At 44.1% G+C, this 14,117-nt stretch overlaps 1 protein-coding gene across 1 annotated transcript in view; it reads right to left on the reverse strand.

Annotated features, from left to right (window-relative positions):
* The window catches only part of LOC135235089 (copine-5-like), a 225,068-nt gene that overhangs the window by 51,711 nt on the left and 159,240 nt on the right, over nucleotides 1–14,117 (reverse strand). Inside the window, exons 12-13 of the mRNA XM_064300284.1 lie at nucleotides 7,420–7,461; nucleotides 6,902–6,977 (exon numbers count right to left, since the gene is read on the reverse strand). Coding sequence (XP_064156354.1) covers nucleotides 6,902–6,977; nucleotides 7,420–7,461 — 118 coding nt within the window. The remainder of the gene's footprint in view (nucleotides 1–6,901; nucleotides 6,978–7,419; nucleotides 7,462–14,117) is intronic.

Genomic DNA, 14,117 nt, shown 5'->3' on the forward strand with positions numbered 1-14,117 from the left:
TGGGTATGTCATATGCAACAGCTGCGAAATAACGGTAATGTGTGATCGGGTGTGGGTCTCTAATTCGGAGAAAATAATTTGTTCGGGTGGGCGGTGGGTGGACGGTTTATGCGTACATGCGGATTCGGATGATGTCAGAGCCGATCGGCGCATCACTAGTAGATACAACATGCCGTCAAGGAAATATTTTTCAAGAAACAGCCCTGCCAGTTATGTACGAAGACAGAGGGTCGCAGTAGGTTACAAACAACGCTGTCTACAGTGGAGTTTTATGCCTCAACCACAGGCATGTGGAGTAGCCGAGTGATGGAGTCATACATTAGCCTCACGTTCCACTACATAACCAGCGACTGGAGTTTGAACAGCTCTTGCCTCGAGACAAGTTTTCTCCCAGACACTTTCCCAGAAGTGTTTACGTTTTCATTTGTTGTACGTAGTTTATGGATAAAGTCAGAATCGGTGTTTACATTTCAAACTTGTACTTGATTTAAATCATTATTGTGTTTATATACTGTTTTGATGTTTTGCAGCATAGTTTAAGACTTGTTAAGTTTGCACTATTTAAACATTATTTGCACTTTTACAGAAGAAAAGTATTTTTACAACATTTCCATTTGTTTTTCCAGGGTTAGATTATGAATCCTGCGAGTATTGGTGTTTTCACTGGAATTTTAATTTTCATATTCTGTTTTTTAGCCTACTTAATTGGTATAGTTTAGTATTTGATAGTGGTCAGGATTAAGTTTTGCTTTTTTGGATCAATGTTTGTGCTTGCACAGCTCTCAAGACTGTATTCTGATGTGATTTGTGGCCAAAAAGATAGTGTTGAATGGTACTATTTTCATATCGCCATTTATATCGTTACCGCAAAAAATACCATGAAATATCATGCTATAGTTTTAAGACTATTTCGTAGACTATTAGTGAATGCAGTGTGCAGTGTGGATGCAGTGTGAATGCAGAGTGAATACAGTGTGCAGTGTGAATGCAGAGTGAATACAGTGTGCAGAGTGAATACAGTGTACAGTGTGACTACAGAGTGAATGCAGTGTGAATGCAGAGTGAATACAGTGTGCAGAGTGAATACAGTGTACAGTGTGACTACAGAGTGAATGCAGTGTGAATGCAGAGTGAATACAGTGTGTAAGGCCCACGGGAACAGGCATAGAGTGGAATTTCCTCTCTGACTGTCGTAAAGCAGTTCGCCAGGTGCAGAGTCTGATATTGTCGGGACAGAGTGGCCCGTAAGACCTTGGCATCTGGTTTTGCGACAGTTAACAGGTGACACCTCTTTTCTACGGGAAAGCAATTCTAAAATTATCCCAACGTCCTGGAGGTTTCAGATTGCAAGTAATAAAATCACATGATAGAAATGGGGCAAATTGCTCAGGACAGTTGAGGGACAGCCAAAGTGCCCTCACCTGGTGTCACTGGGTAACTTGTCTCCCTACCTTCATAAGGAAAGAAATTTACTCAAGCACACTTTTTGTTAGGAAATAATGCCAGATTGGGGTTGAATACATTGCTACACGACACTATGCAATCTTAATACACTGTGGAAAGACATTGAGAGTTGGCAGTTGGTTCATGTAAGTGATTGTACAGTTATTTCATGTTTTTCAGAGTTTTCATGACAAACACAAGAACAAATATTTATATTTGGTATGGTTTTTATGGTCTCTGTGCGAGTGATGCTCTAGTTTAGGTTTTAAAACCAGCAAACCTAGAGAAAATCTATTTTAATAAATTTTGAAGTAAACTGTATTTTTTGGACACTCCTCCTGGTAAATCCATCTGTCTGATCCTGTCTGAACCAAATTCCAATCTTCCCCCCTCCAAGTAAATTTATGGTTTTATGAGCCTTTTGTGGCGACATCCACCTGCCTGCGCTGGGTTCTTATAGGAGAGGAACAGGGCCCTCTTGGAATCTGCAATCAGACTTCCCACACAAGACTCTTTCTGTGTGTAGACTGCTGTCAGGTATGCTCATCTTTATCTTTGATTGTTAGACTATTTTCTAAATTCTGTAACTACAAATTGACTATTTTAATTGTATAACCTACCTGACATTAAAACTGTTAATGACTTGATTTGTGTGGTCTTGGTCAATGTTTTGTTCTTGTAACAGCCCTCTAAGTCGGTTTCCCCCAATTATGACTAGGGAACTGCCCGTTGGACTTGTTTGATTACCAAGTTTTCAGTTAAGGCGGGACCGTCAGCAGAACCAAGTTGATCCTGGGATGACCAATATTGGCCCTTTCGGAGTCCCTGAACCTTAATTAGGTTATACTCCCCATGAGGGAAATCTCACAACCGCTGTGTCGTCTGCAAACAGCTAGTTAAATTGTCGTTACGGGCGTATCCGCGGTGCGTACCGGGTGAAACTGCGTTGACCCTCGGTGTAGAACATCAGACGAACTGAGTTTCATTCTAAATCAAGCCTAAATTCTAATTTGGAACATAACTTATTAATTAATATGGAGTCAGATATAACGAGTAAGATCAGCGGGGACAGTAGAACATAGATACAGTATTCACAGGCTGCTTAAAGAATAACCTTTTCCAACAGCAACAGAGGAAGACATTCTGCATAAACCTTCACTCCGAACTATTTCCCTCCTTGGTGTAGTTTCGAGAGCCTACAAGTGTGAATGCAGTATGCAGTGTGAATACAGAGTGAATGCAGTGTGAATGCAGAGTGAATACAGTGTGCAGTGTGAATGCAGAGTGAATACAGTGTGCAGTGTGAATGCAGAGTGAATACAGTGTGCAGAGTGAATACAGTGTACAGTGTGAATACAGAGTGAATGCAGTGTGAATGCAGAGTGAATACAGTGTGCAGAGTGAATACAGTGTACAGTGTGAATGCAGAGTGAATACAGTGTGCAGTGTGAATGCAGAGTGAATACAGTGTGCAATGTGAATGCAGAGTGAATACAGTGTACAGTGTGAATGCAGAGTGAATACAGAGTGAATACAGTGTGCAGTGTGAATGCAGAGTGAATACAGTATGCAGTGTGAATGCAGAGTGAATACAGTGTACAGTGTGAATGCAGAGTGAATGCAGTGTGAATGCAGAGTGAATACAGTATGCAGTGTGAATACAGTCCTTCAGAGAGTTGGGAAAGATCACTCCTGATCAGTGCTGATGGGACCCCCCCACTGCCGGCTGTTGTTGGCAGACTATCGAGTGTCTGTCGGCTTAAAGCTAGAAAATAGACTTCAGGCAACTCAAAGGAGCTTGGACAGCGATGTTATTTACCACGAGGCTGTATATACCAACAGATACATTTAGCAGTGTTTGCTGAAGCCATATTGCAGATTTGCCTTATTGATTCATAATTATGTTGAGAAATCATGCATTTCCGGGTGTGAATTACGCTGATCATGTGTTGGAATGTCCTGTGTTGAGGTTTTGTTCTTTTGTTTGTTGTTGCTATATATTGTGATAATTATGATGATGTGATGTCTGATAGGGTGACGTGATCTGCAGGCGTGCTGTGCCCTTTGATTTAGGACAGGTGAACCGGTGTTCACAATTTTCACAAGGGCAAACAATTCAAGCGCACAACTACGAATCATTTGTTACACAGGGTACGAAACGAATCCTTTTGTTCGAAGTTGAACTTATTTGTTTATTTTCGGTTCGTCCTCCAATAAAAGGCCGAATCGTGACATCGAAAACATGAGAATGCGCGTTGATTTGCTGACCGCTCCTAACAGTGTTTGTTCACAATTACAGGTATCTGTTTTTATATCACGTCATGGATGTAAAGTTCCTTCATTCTCAGCTGGCAAGCAGCGCGGGCTCTTCACTCCCAGAGAGCCGTGCTGCAGTGCTGAAACAGGAAGCCGTGCTACACTTTTCTTCTGTACAGCACTCTCAAGTCGTATGAGCCGCAATTTCCAACAGAAAATAAGATTAAACCACAGCCCCCGGAGGCAGAAAATTGCTGCACAAGCTTCTTTGGAGTTTCCCGAAGTGTGTTTTTTCTCGCTTTATGCCACAGTCACCCAAATGCTCTGACGCCAGCCATTGTGATGTCAACATGTCATCAGAAACTTCTGTAAATACAGTATATATATTATCTACTAAAAAAACAGCGTGAGCCAGTGTAAAACATACACTAAAATTAAAATAATAAAACAGATAACTTTGTGAAATTTAAGTGAATATCAGTACTAGTGCTTATTGATTTCAGATAATAAAAAAAGCTTTTCACAAAAATTTTGTCTGCCTAACAGCACTTGCCATTTTCCTGACTAAATCACTGCTCTGATTACCTACAGACTAGATAGTATCTAACACCGTATAACACAAGTCTAGTCTTTAAAATTCCCCGTCTCTACTATGTGAATTGGCGGGCTATTCCACACATTGACTACTCTGCGTGAAAAAATTCTTCATAATGACTGTATGGAATTTACCTTTTGCTAATTTCCCTTGTTCTGCTAACAGAACTTAACCTGAAGAATCTCTTGTAGTTCACTTTGTTGATCCCCTTTATGAATTTAAAGGCCTCAGTCAAATCACCCCTGAGTCTCCTTTTATACCTGCCAGTGATGATAAAGATGAGTAAAGATGATTACACCTACCTCTTTGAGTACATTACATTAAATTACAGGCATTTGGCAGACGCTCTTATCCAGAGCGATGTACAACAAAGTGTATAACCATAACCAGGAACAAGTATGACGATAACCCTAGAGAGAAGTACCGGTCCAAGTGCAGGGAACAACTGCATAGTTCAACTTGGACCCTGAAGGTTAAACTGATTAACACTAACACAAACGAGAACAGTAACAACGCAGTCTATGCAAAAATACAAGCAGTAGTTAAGACAAGTGCGTTAACTAAGTCACCTACGAAACAGCTACCTAGTTACAACCCTAAGCTGAGTCAATTAAGAGATTACAGGGAGGTAGGGGGGGATGGGGAGAGGTGCAGCCTGAAGAGGTGAGTCTTCAGTCGTCGCTTGAAGTAGGTCAGTGTCTCAGCTGTTCTGACCTCCACGGGGAGGTCATTCCGCCATCGTGGGGCCAGAACAGACAGGAGACGTGTTCGGGAAGCGCAGGTGCGAAGAGGGGGAGGTTCCAGGCGTCCTGAGGTAGCAGAACGGAGGGGTCTGGCTGGCATTTAGGGTTTGAATATCTTGTGGAGGTATGCTGGGCTGATCCCTTGACTGACTGGTATGCTAAGACCAATGTTTTAAATTTGATGCGAGCTATAACAGGCAGCCAGTGGAGGGTAGTGAGCAGGGAGTGTCTGGGGAGGTTGAAGACCAGTACTCTTGAGTATATACCATCAGGGCCTGTTGCCTTATTTGTCTTCAGTTTATGTAATTCATCCAGTATTTCTTTATCTTCTACCTCAATATCTGATAAGACATTCTGAGTACTGAATATGCCTTCCAGTCTATTAGTAACCCATTCTTGAGTAAAACTCTCCACAAAATCACTAAGAAATCAGCAATATCTTTATTCTCAGAAAGCAAGGCTCCTTCTTCATTCCTGCTGCACCTGATATCCTCTTTGACTTTTATTTTCTTACTGTTGTATTGAAAGAAACGTTTAAGCTTACTTTTTGCAACTTTGGCAAATTTACCTTTCATACAGCAACTTGGCTTCCCGTAGTTCTTTTTTTAACCGTAGCACGCATAATATTCAGCCTTATTACTCATTTTGATATATCTTATACAGTTTGCTTATCAAGTCTCAGGTATGGCTTTTTCATCCACTGGGGAGACCGCTTCTTCAACTTACTTTTCCTACCCTTTGAAATAAATTTACATTGTGACTCAAGAATAACCCTTTTGAACCTGTCTGACTTTTCATTGACAGACTTGCAGTTCAGAAGTTGCACCTAGTTAATATTACTTACATTTCCCCGCATCTTGTTGAAATTGGCTCGTCCAAAATGAAAAATTCTGGCCATAGAGGAGGCATTGTTAATTTGCCACAATACATCACAACTAACTGCAGCATGATCACTAGTCCAAAGTGGCTCAATTATCTCTATGCTACAAATTCTGTTTGGGTCATTACATAGCACCAGATCCAGAACTGATTTCCCTCTTGTAGGCTGACTGTCCCAAAGGGGAGAGGGTTTGTATACTGGCAGTTTTCAGGGATCTGCTTGACTGTTCAGAATTTACTGGCAGTATTTTAAATACACATTTATCCTAGGTATGATCAGGATATGTAGTAAATAACCACCATCTTTATCAATCCCTATTATGGTGGGATTGATGGCGGAAATGGGGAACAGGCATGAGGAATGGAGAATCACCAATGGGAGTTGGGGCAGAATGCATGAGGAATGGAAAACTGGAATTGAGATTTGACACACAATGTACAATCTGATACACACCTGGTACACACTGAACTGACTCTGCCCACTAACCCTAGTGGGTAGGCCTACTCACCTCACACACACTGAAGTGACTCCCTCCAACCCTGGTGAACACTCACCTCACACACACTGAACTGACTCCACCCCCTAACTCTAGTGAACTCACCTCACACACACTGAACTGACTCCCTCTAACACTAGTGGATACTCACCTCACACACACTGAACTGACTCCACCCTAACCTAGGAACTCACCTCACACACACTGAGTGACTCCTCTAACACTATGGACACTCACTCACACACACTGAACTGACTCTGCCCCTAACCTAGGACACTCACTCACACACACTGAATTGACTCCCTCTAACACTAGTGGATATTCACCTCACACACACTGAACTGACTCCACCCCCTAACCCTAGTGAACACTCACCTCACACACACTGAAGTGACTCCCTCTAACACTAGTGGACACTCACCTCACACACACTGAACTGACTCCGCCCCCTAACCCTAGTGGGCACTCACCTCCTAGTGAACACTCACCTCGTATACATTGAACTGACTCTGCCCCCGTGCCAGCTCTCGGTAGCTGGTGGTGAACTCCCCGATGAAATCGTGGCTGAAAACACGCAAAATTACACACACATCACAATACAGAATGTCCACAGCCAGATATGACTGCACTAAATAACAGTCTCAAGAATAATCTGTAGTGACAGGCCCCATTGGCCAGAAGCAAATCCAGACCAGGCCAATGGGGTGATACATATTTGGTCTGCCAGCAGGATCCAGTCAAAGTGACTGATCAGCTCAGCTGTAGGACTGCAGAGCAAAAATAGCAGATTCTGGCCAGACACTGTTTGAGGATGCGCCTGAACCCATCCCTGAGTGGAGCACAGCACTAAGGATGAGATGCGGTTCACATATTCCAAATAGAATAAAAAACAAAGGGGGGATCCAAAAGGTTGTTTAAAAACAAGAATAGACTGCTGGGTTTTACTAAACCCAACCACAATGGCTTAACTCAGTCACACCTCCATCTTCACATTCACACCCCTCACCTGCCATCACGGTCCCAGTCATACACCTCCACCTTGATCGTCCTGCAAGAGAGATGGACAGAGTAAGCGTCAAAACCTGACCTGAGATTAACCGCTTCGTCGTGGCGCGCTGGGCGGCCCGCCAGTCGACTAACTTAACACTCTGCATTCCTTTGGGCTCGATTCAGTCAGAAGCGTTTTAATTATTTGCAATTAGCCGTTATTCCGGACAGATCCACTATCATTCGTGGAAAGAGGAGACGCGTCTCAACTGCTCAACGGAACCTGAAGCATGAAACGTCCATTAAAGCCCATCACAGGACATTAGAGGACATTAAAAACCTCCACCGGAACAGAGCAGCCAATGACTTATAACAGTAGAGTCACTGACCACTTCAGCATTGCACTTCATCGAGACAAGTTGCGCAGTGAAAACAAATACATTTACAGATAGATGTTTGAAAAGTGAGGGAATTAATCATCATTGAAAGATATATTGATTTATTTACATGAATAATTTACTAATCTCAATTTACCCGGGAGATCAAAACAGAACTCAGATCTCATTTCCAGGGATGACCAGATCAAAACATGTAGGATATGTCTGGAATTGTGTGATTAACCATGGTAGAGGATAATTAGGTAGCTTGATTAAGAGAGCTGGGTATGGAATTTGAGTAGAACAGCTCTTTCATAAATTTCTTAGGGAATCTTTAATGACCACAGTGAGTCAGGACTTCCGCTCAACGTCTCATTGAATTCATGGGTCACTAAAAGCGAACGAGAAATGAAACCAAACACTTGAAATCACATGAAATCGGACTGCTTTCAGTAAATACTAGTCAAAACATGTTTAATAACATATTTTTGGGGGGACATCTGTCATGCTAATTTCTTTTCTAAAATAAGAAAATCTGTCCCTTCAATAAATCTGGGATCGCATAAATTAATCAAACAATATACATGGCCTCACTGAACAACAAATTGCTATAAATTAATTAATGCAATTTAAATAAAGGATCTTACATGTATGCAAGTAATTCACACAAACAACTTTACTTTTTATTGATTTTGACCTAAATCCCAGCCACTGGTACCTGCAATAATGAACTAAAATTGGACCTCCGTTACTTTAAGCGGTGCCAAATCCAAACGAGTATCCAATTAACAGCTCTGTAACACTTCATTTACATAAATAACTGAGACCTCAGCTGAGGGAAAACTGTGCGCTCCTAGGACCAGGATTTGGAAGCACTGAAAGAGCCAGATGATGTAATGAGAGAGTCAGGCATAATAAACTGCAGGACCTGTGGAGCTTCCGCCCACTACACAGCGCAATGACTGATTTTAAAACCACAAAGATTATGAAAAATCGGCAAGACCATTAATTCCAATGTGGAAACACATATTAAACAGGAGGGGTTTTTAACCGTGTCATCAAACATAATTTGTCAAAATTTTGCTTTCTGTCTCACACTGTACATCATTAATCATCTAGCACAAATTCCATTTGTTACTTTTTGGTGAATGTGTGCTCAAAAGGCAGCCAAAGTCAAACTACGGTGTAAATCATGAAGCACCAGACAGTCTGGCATATATTGAAGATTTGCATAACATAATGAAGAAATTATGCATGCTGAAATGAAACCTTTCACTACCAGATGACAGAGCTTATGTTACGAGCATAGTTTATAATTTTTTTGTTGGCATTTTTCTCCCATTTTCTCCCCAATTTAGTCCTTATACCAATTCCCCGTGTGTATCACAGTCCTGGTCGATGCGCTATCCTCTGTCGGTCTGGGGAGGGTGTAGACTACCACATGCCTCCTCCTATACATGTGGAGTCGCCAGCCGCTTCTTTTTCACCTGACAGTGAGGAGTTTCACTGGGAGAGCGTAACGCATGAGGAAGTTCACGCTATCTCTCCCAGATCCCCTCCCTGCTGAACAGGCGCCCCGACCAACCAGTATGTGTTGCTAATGCAACGATCAGCACTAATACCCTCACCGGCTTCCCACCTGCAAACACTGCCAATTGTGTTAGTAGAAATGTCTGACCAAGCCGGGAGTACCGCTGCCGGGGATCGAACCCGGGTCTCTGCTGTGGTAGGTGAGTGCTTATACTTCTACACTACCCAGACAGCCCTATAGTTTATAATTTAAGGGAAAACTGGGTCAGATGTGTCAAAAACTACAAACTCTAATGGAAGGAAGTCAAAAAAGTTTGCTTAGCTCTGAGGCGTGTTATCATCAGAAATCTTCAGACATTTTCCTTCAAAGCCAGGAGCTGGCATCCCCCGCACTGAGCGCGGTGTTAGACTCACAAACATGCACACACACACACACACACACACACACATACACACAAACATGCACACACACACACACACACACATGCACACACACATACACACAAACATGCACACACACACACACACACACCACTCACAACACACACACACACACACACTCACAAACATGCACACACACACACCACTCACAAACATGCACACACACACACAGACACACACTCACAAACATGCCACACACACACACACAACACATCGCACACACACACACACACTCACAAACATGCCCACCACACACACACACACACACACACACTCACAAACATGCACACACACACACACACACTCACAAACATGCACACACACACACACACTCACAAACATGCACACACACACACACACACTCACAAACATGCACACACACACACACTCACAAACATGCACACACACACACACACACACACACTCACAAACATGCACACACACACACACACCAAAACATGCACACACACACACATACACACACACTCAAAACATGCACACACACACACACACACACACACACACACACACACACACACACACACTCACAAACATGCACACACACACACACACACTCACAAACATGCACACACACACATACACTCACAAACATGCACACACACACTCACTCCCACAAACATGTACACACAGACTCACACTCACAAACATGCGCACACACACACACACACACACACACACACTCACAAACATGCACACACACAAACACACTCACAAACATACATTTGCACGCACACACAAAGTCACAAACACACGCACACAAACATACATGTGCACACACACACACACAGTCACAAACATACACACACACTAACAAACGTATGCAAACACACAGATACACACTCACAAAAACATACACACTCACACCCACACACATACACAAACATATACAAGCAAGCATGCACGCATGTGTACACATATGCACATGCATGCACGCACATGCACAGGTGAGTCCAATCAGTACCACAAACAGGTACTGTACAAATAATTAGAAAACCAGACAGTCCAGACCAAGACCAGGCATCTGGCAACCCTGGTATGTGTGCCTGCATCAAAGAAGGAAATTGCATCAATCTTTTCAAAGCTTCTGAGCTAACAGGTGTGTCAGAAGCAATTTTTCACACCCACACTGTGTGATGCAAGACTACATTTACACAGACCATACAAACATCCACTTAACTGCAGCAATATTTATTTTAAGTACTTTATCAATGGACATATAGTATGGACATTAGGCCTCTTTCTAAAGATGATTCAGAATTTAAAAGCAGCATCATATCCTTCAACCCTGCCCATGTTGTACTGACAAAAGTAAAAAAACAACCACTTTTCCATAGCTGTCTGTAACCAAGGCAACCAAGCACAGCAGGAAAACAGCATGATGAAGAGGGGGGAGGGGAGGAGGGGGGAAGGGTGCAATGGGATGGGGTGAACGTAAGGCCAGAAAATATTGAAACAGACACAAAGATAAAAGGGAAAGGAGGAGTGGCTGCAACCTTAATCAAACCGAAGCTCATCTGTGGTGTGTGTTCCCAACCCAAAATAGAACACAAGGCGCTCTGACTGGCGTGTTAATGGAACGCCAGGGTGCTGACCCATAATTCCACACTGCCAGAGTCAATGGGGTGCAGGGAACTGGCAACCGCCTTCAGACACCCTCTCAGGAAAGGCTGGATTTAGCTGCAGCTATTTAGCCGTCAACCAGACACAAGCCACCACAGCTGTGTAGTACGTGAAGAGAGACAGAGAGACAGATGGGGGGTGGGGTGTCAGTGATAGAGAGAGGAAGAGCGCAAAGGGGAAAAACAGAAAATAGAGATTGAAAGAAAGGAAGAGAAAAAGAGAAATAGATATTGAAAGGAAGACAGAGAGGAAGAGAGGAAATGAAAAGAGATGGAGAGAGACAGGGAAAGAGGAATGGACAGAAAAGAGGATACGCAGAGAGAGAAGCCTTCTTTCACCAGGACGTTTGTGGGTGTTTTCCCTTCTTGTTCTCCTGCTCAGTCTGCGGCCACGGTAGCGCCCTGCTAAATTCCCCAGGCTAGGCAGCGAACTCGGAGATAAGACCAGCAGTGTGGGAGAAGGGAATAAACAGGTCTGGTCTTCAGATTAACGTGAAATGACCGACTGGCGAAAGCGAAGATCGCTTGATGCATTAACAGTGTTGGCAGATCCTAATTTCAGAACATGGAAAATGCAGGTCACCACCAGGTGAATGGGTCCAGGACGAGCTGAGACCGCGTGCTGATTGGTTAACGCCGCAGAGGGAAAGAGCCCTGGGAAGGATTTCCCCGGCTTGTTCCGAGCCCGTTCTCCACTACGGCGCATTTGTATAGCGCAGTGCCCGTGAGCGCGCTCCGAATCCTGCGCCTGCCACATCACGTTACCCTGTTTGAGGGGAGCGGCAGGACATCGCACCGGGGCGGACACAAACCCTCAGCCCTGATTGGACCTGACAGGAAGAGGACTTGTGCACAGTCTGGACCGCCATTGCCCACGTCTTCTCTGTGAAGACCCTGGGGCTCCTCATTACTCCCTACAGAGGGTTTATCCCCATATGGGGGAGGGGCTCCACATCGCTCCCTACAGAGGGTTTATCCCCAGATGGGGGAGGGGCCCCTCATTGCTCCCTACAGAGGGTTTATCCCCATATGGGGGAGGGGCTCCTCATTGCTCCCTACAGAGGGTTTATCCCCATATGGGGGAGGGGCTCCTCATTGCTCCCTACAGAGGGTTTATCATTTTATGGGGGCCCCTCATTGCTCAGTGGTTTGCAACTTTGAATACAACCTATACTGCTAATTGGTGAAATAATTCTGTGGAAAAGTTGCAATCTCCATTTAGCCCATGGGTTCAGAGATTGCCCAAGGGGGCACAGGTTTTGTACCTGCAACAAGGTACTTCACCTACACTGGCTTGGTTCATCCTGCGGTATAAATTGATGGCACATAGGAGAAATCATTGGAGAAAAGCATCTGATAAATGTGAGCATAACATTAACATGCTCAGGGCAAACATCAGACGTGGGAGGTGGAAGGTCCATTTCTATAACCATAACCATCATAGTCATTATAATCATAATCATCACCCTGGACCTGTAAGTCAGAGGTTCAAAGCCCAGGTGAGAAACTGCTGTTGTAACCTCAGGTCTGAGTTACTTTGTTGTGAACAATATTACATTTAACATGGCATCACAATATAATGCTGTGGCTCTCCATTACATTACTTTGCATTCCCTTAATTTATCAGATGCTCTTATCAAGAGCATCTGAAAAGACAAGAGAAACTGAATTGCTCTCATCTTTCTATTTTGCTAACAACATTACCAGAACAGCGAGTAAAGATGCAACTGTTAAATACACTAAATGAGGACCAAAGTAGAAATTCTAAATTCACACAGACTGCATGGCAAGCCCTAAGAAGAGAAACACAAAACCATGAACAATGAAGCCTAAAACCATAGAAATGCCAGCACAAAACTGGTACTGGTACAAAAGGAGGGAGTGCTATGGGCAGGAGAAGCAGTCTGAGGAGGTGGGTCTTCAGTTGGAACGTGGCCAATGAGTGCTGTCGGACCACTTTGGGAAGTTTGTTCAGTCACCGTGAGGCCAGGAGAGCCCGGCATCCTGACCCGGAAAAGCGAGCACACAGGTATGTGAAAGCCGGTCCCCCCCAGGCTGCGGAACGGAGAGGTCTGGCTGAGGTGTAGGATTTGAAGTTCGGTTGAAGGAGTTCCATTAACTGAAGGCCAATACCAAGATTTCAAACTCGATGCAGGATGCAATTTATCGCACAGCCTAATTGTTTTCCACCTGGTTCCCACCGAGGACACAACTCAGATAACACGTCTTCCAGTACCAGGGATTAGATACTCCATACAGGTGGCAAATCAGCATTTTATCAGGGACGCTCTTGTTCGCCACACAAATCGATGGCAAGGCAGGGGCCTCCACCATCAGCTCACTCAGAGGTTGCACTGTGACCAATCAATAGTGACCCAATTAAGCCAGGCTGTCCCTGTCACTAACCATTACTGCACACTCGAAGGGGACATGTGCCTAGGGTAGACGGCTGTGTAAGGTTCTTCGCACCACTGTTTGAGTGTGTTTCTCATTCCCACTGGGGAGTGGGAAGGGGCTGTCGGGTGAATGTGTGGTGTAGGTGGGGTGAGTTTCTGGGGTGAACGAGAGGTGCAGTTTGGTGGGGGTGGGGTTCTGGGGTGAATGTGTGGTGCAGGTGGGGGTGGGGTACTGGGGTGAATGTGTGGTGCAGGGTGGGGGTGGGGTACTGGGGTGAATGTGTGGTGCAGTTTGGTGGGGGTGGGGTACTGGGGTGAGCGTGCGGTGCAGTC

This window comes from Anguilla rostrata, chromosome 11, assembly GCF_018555375.3.
Source record: "Anguilla rostrata isolate EN2019 chromosome 11, ASM1855537v3, whole genome shotgun sequence".
NCBI classification, from domain to species: domain Eukaryota; kingdom Metazoa; phylum Chordata; class Actinopteri; order Anguilliformes; family Anguillidae; genus Anguilla; species Anguilla rostrata.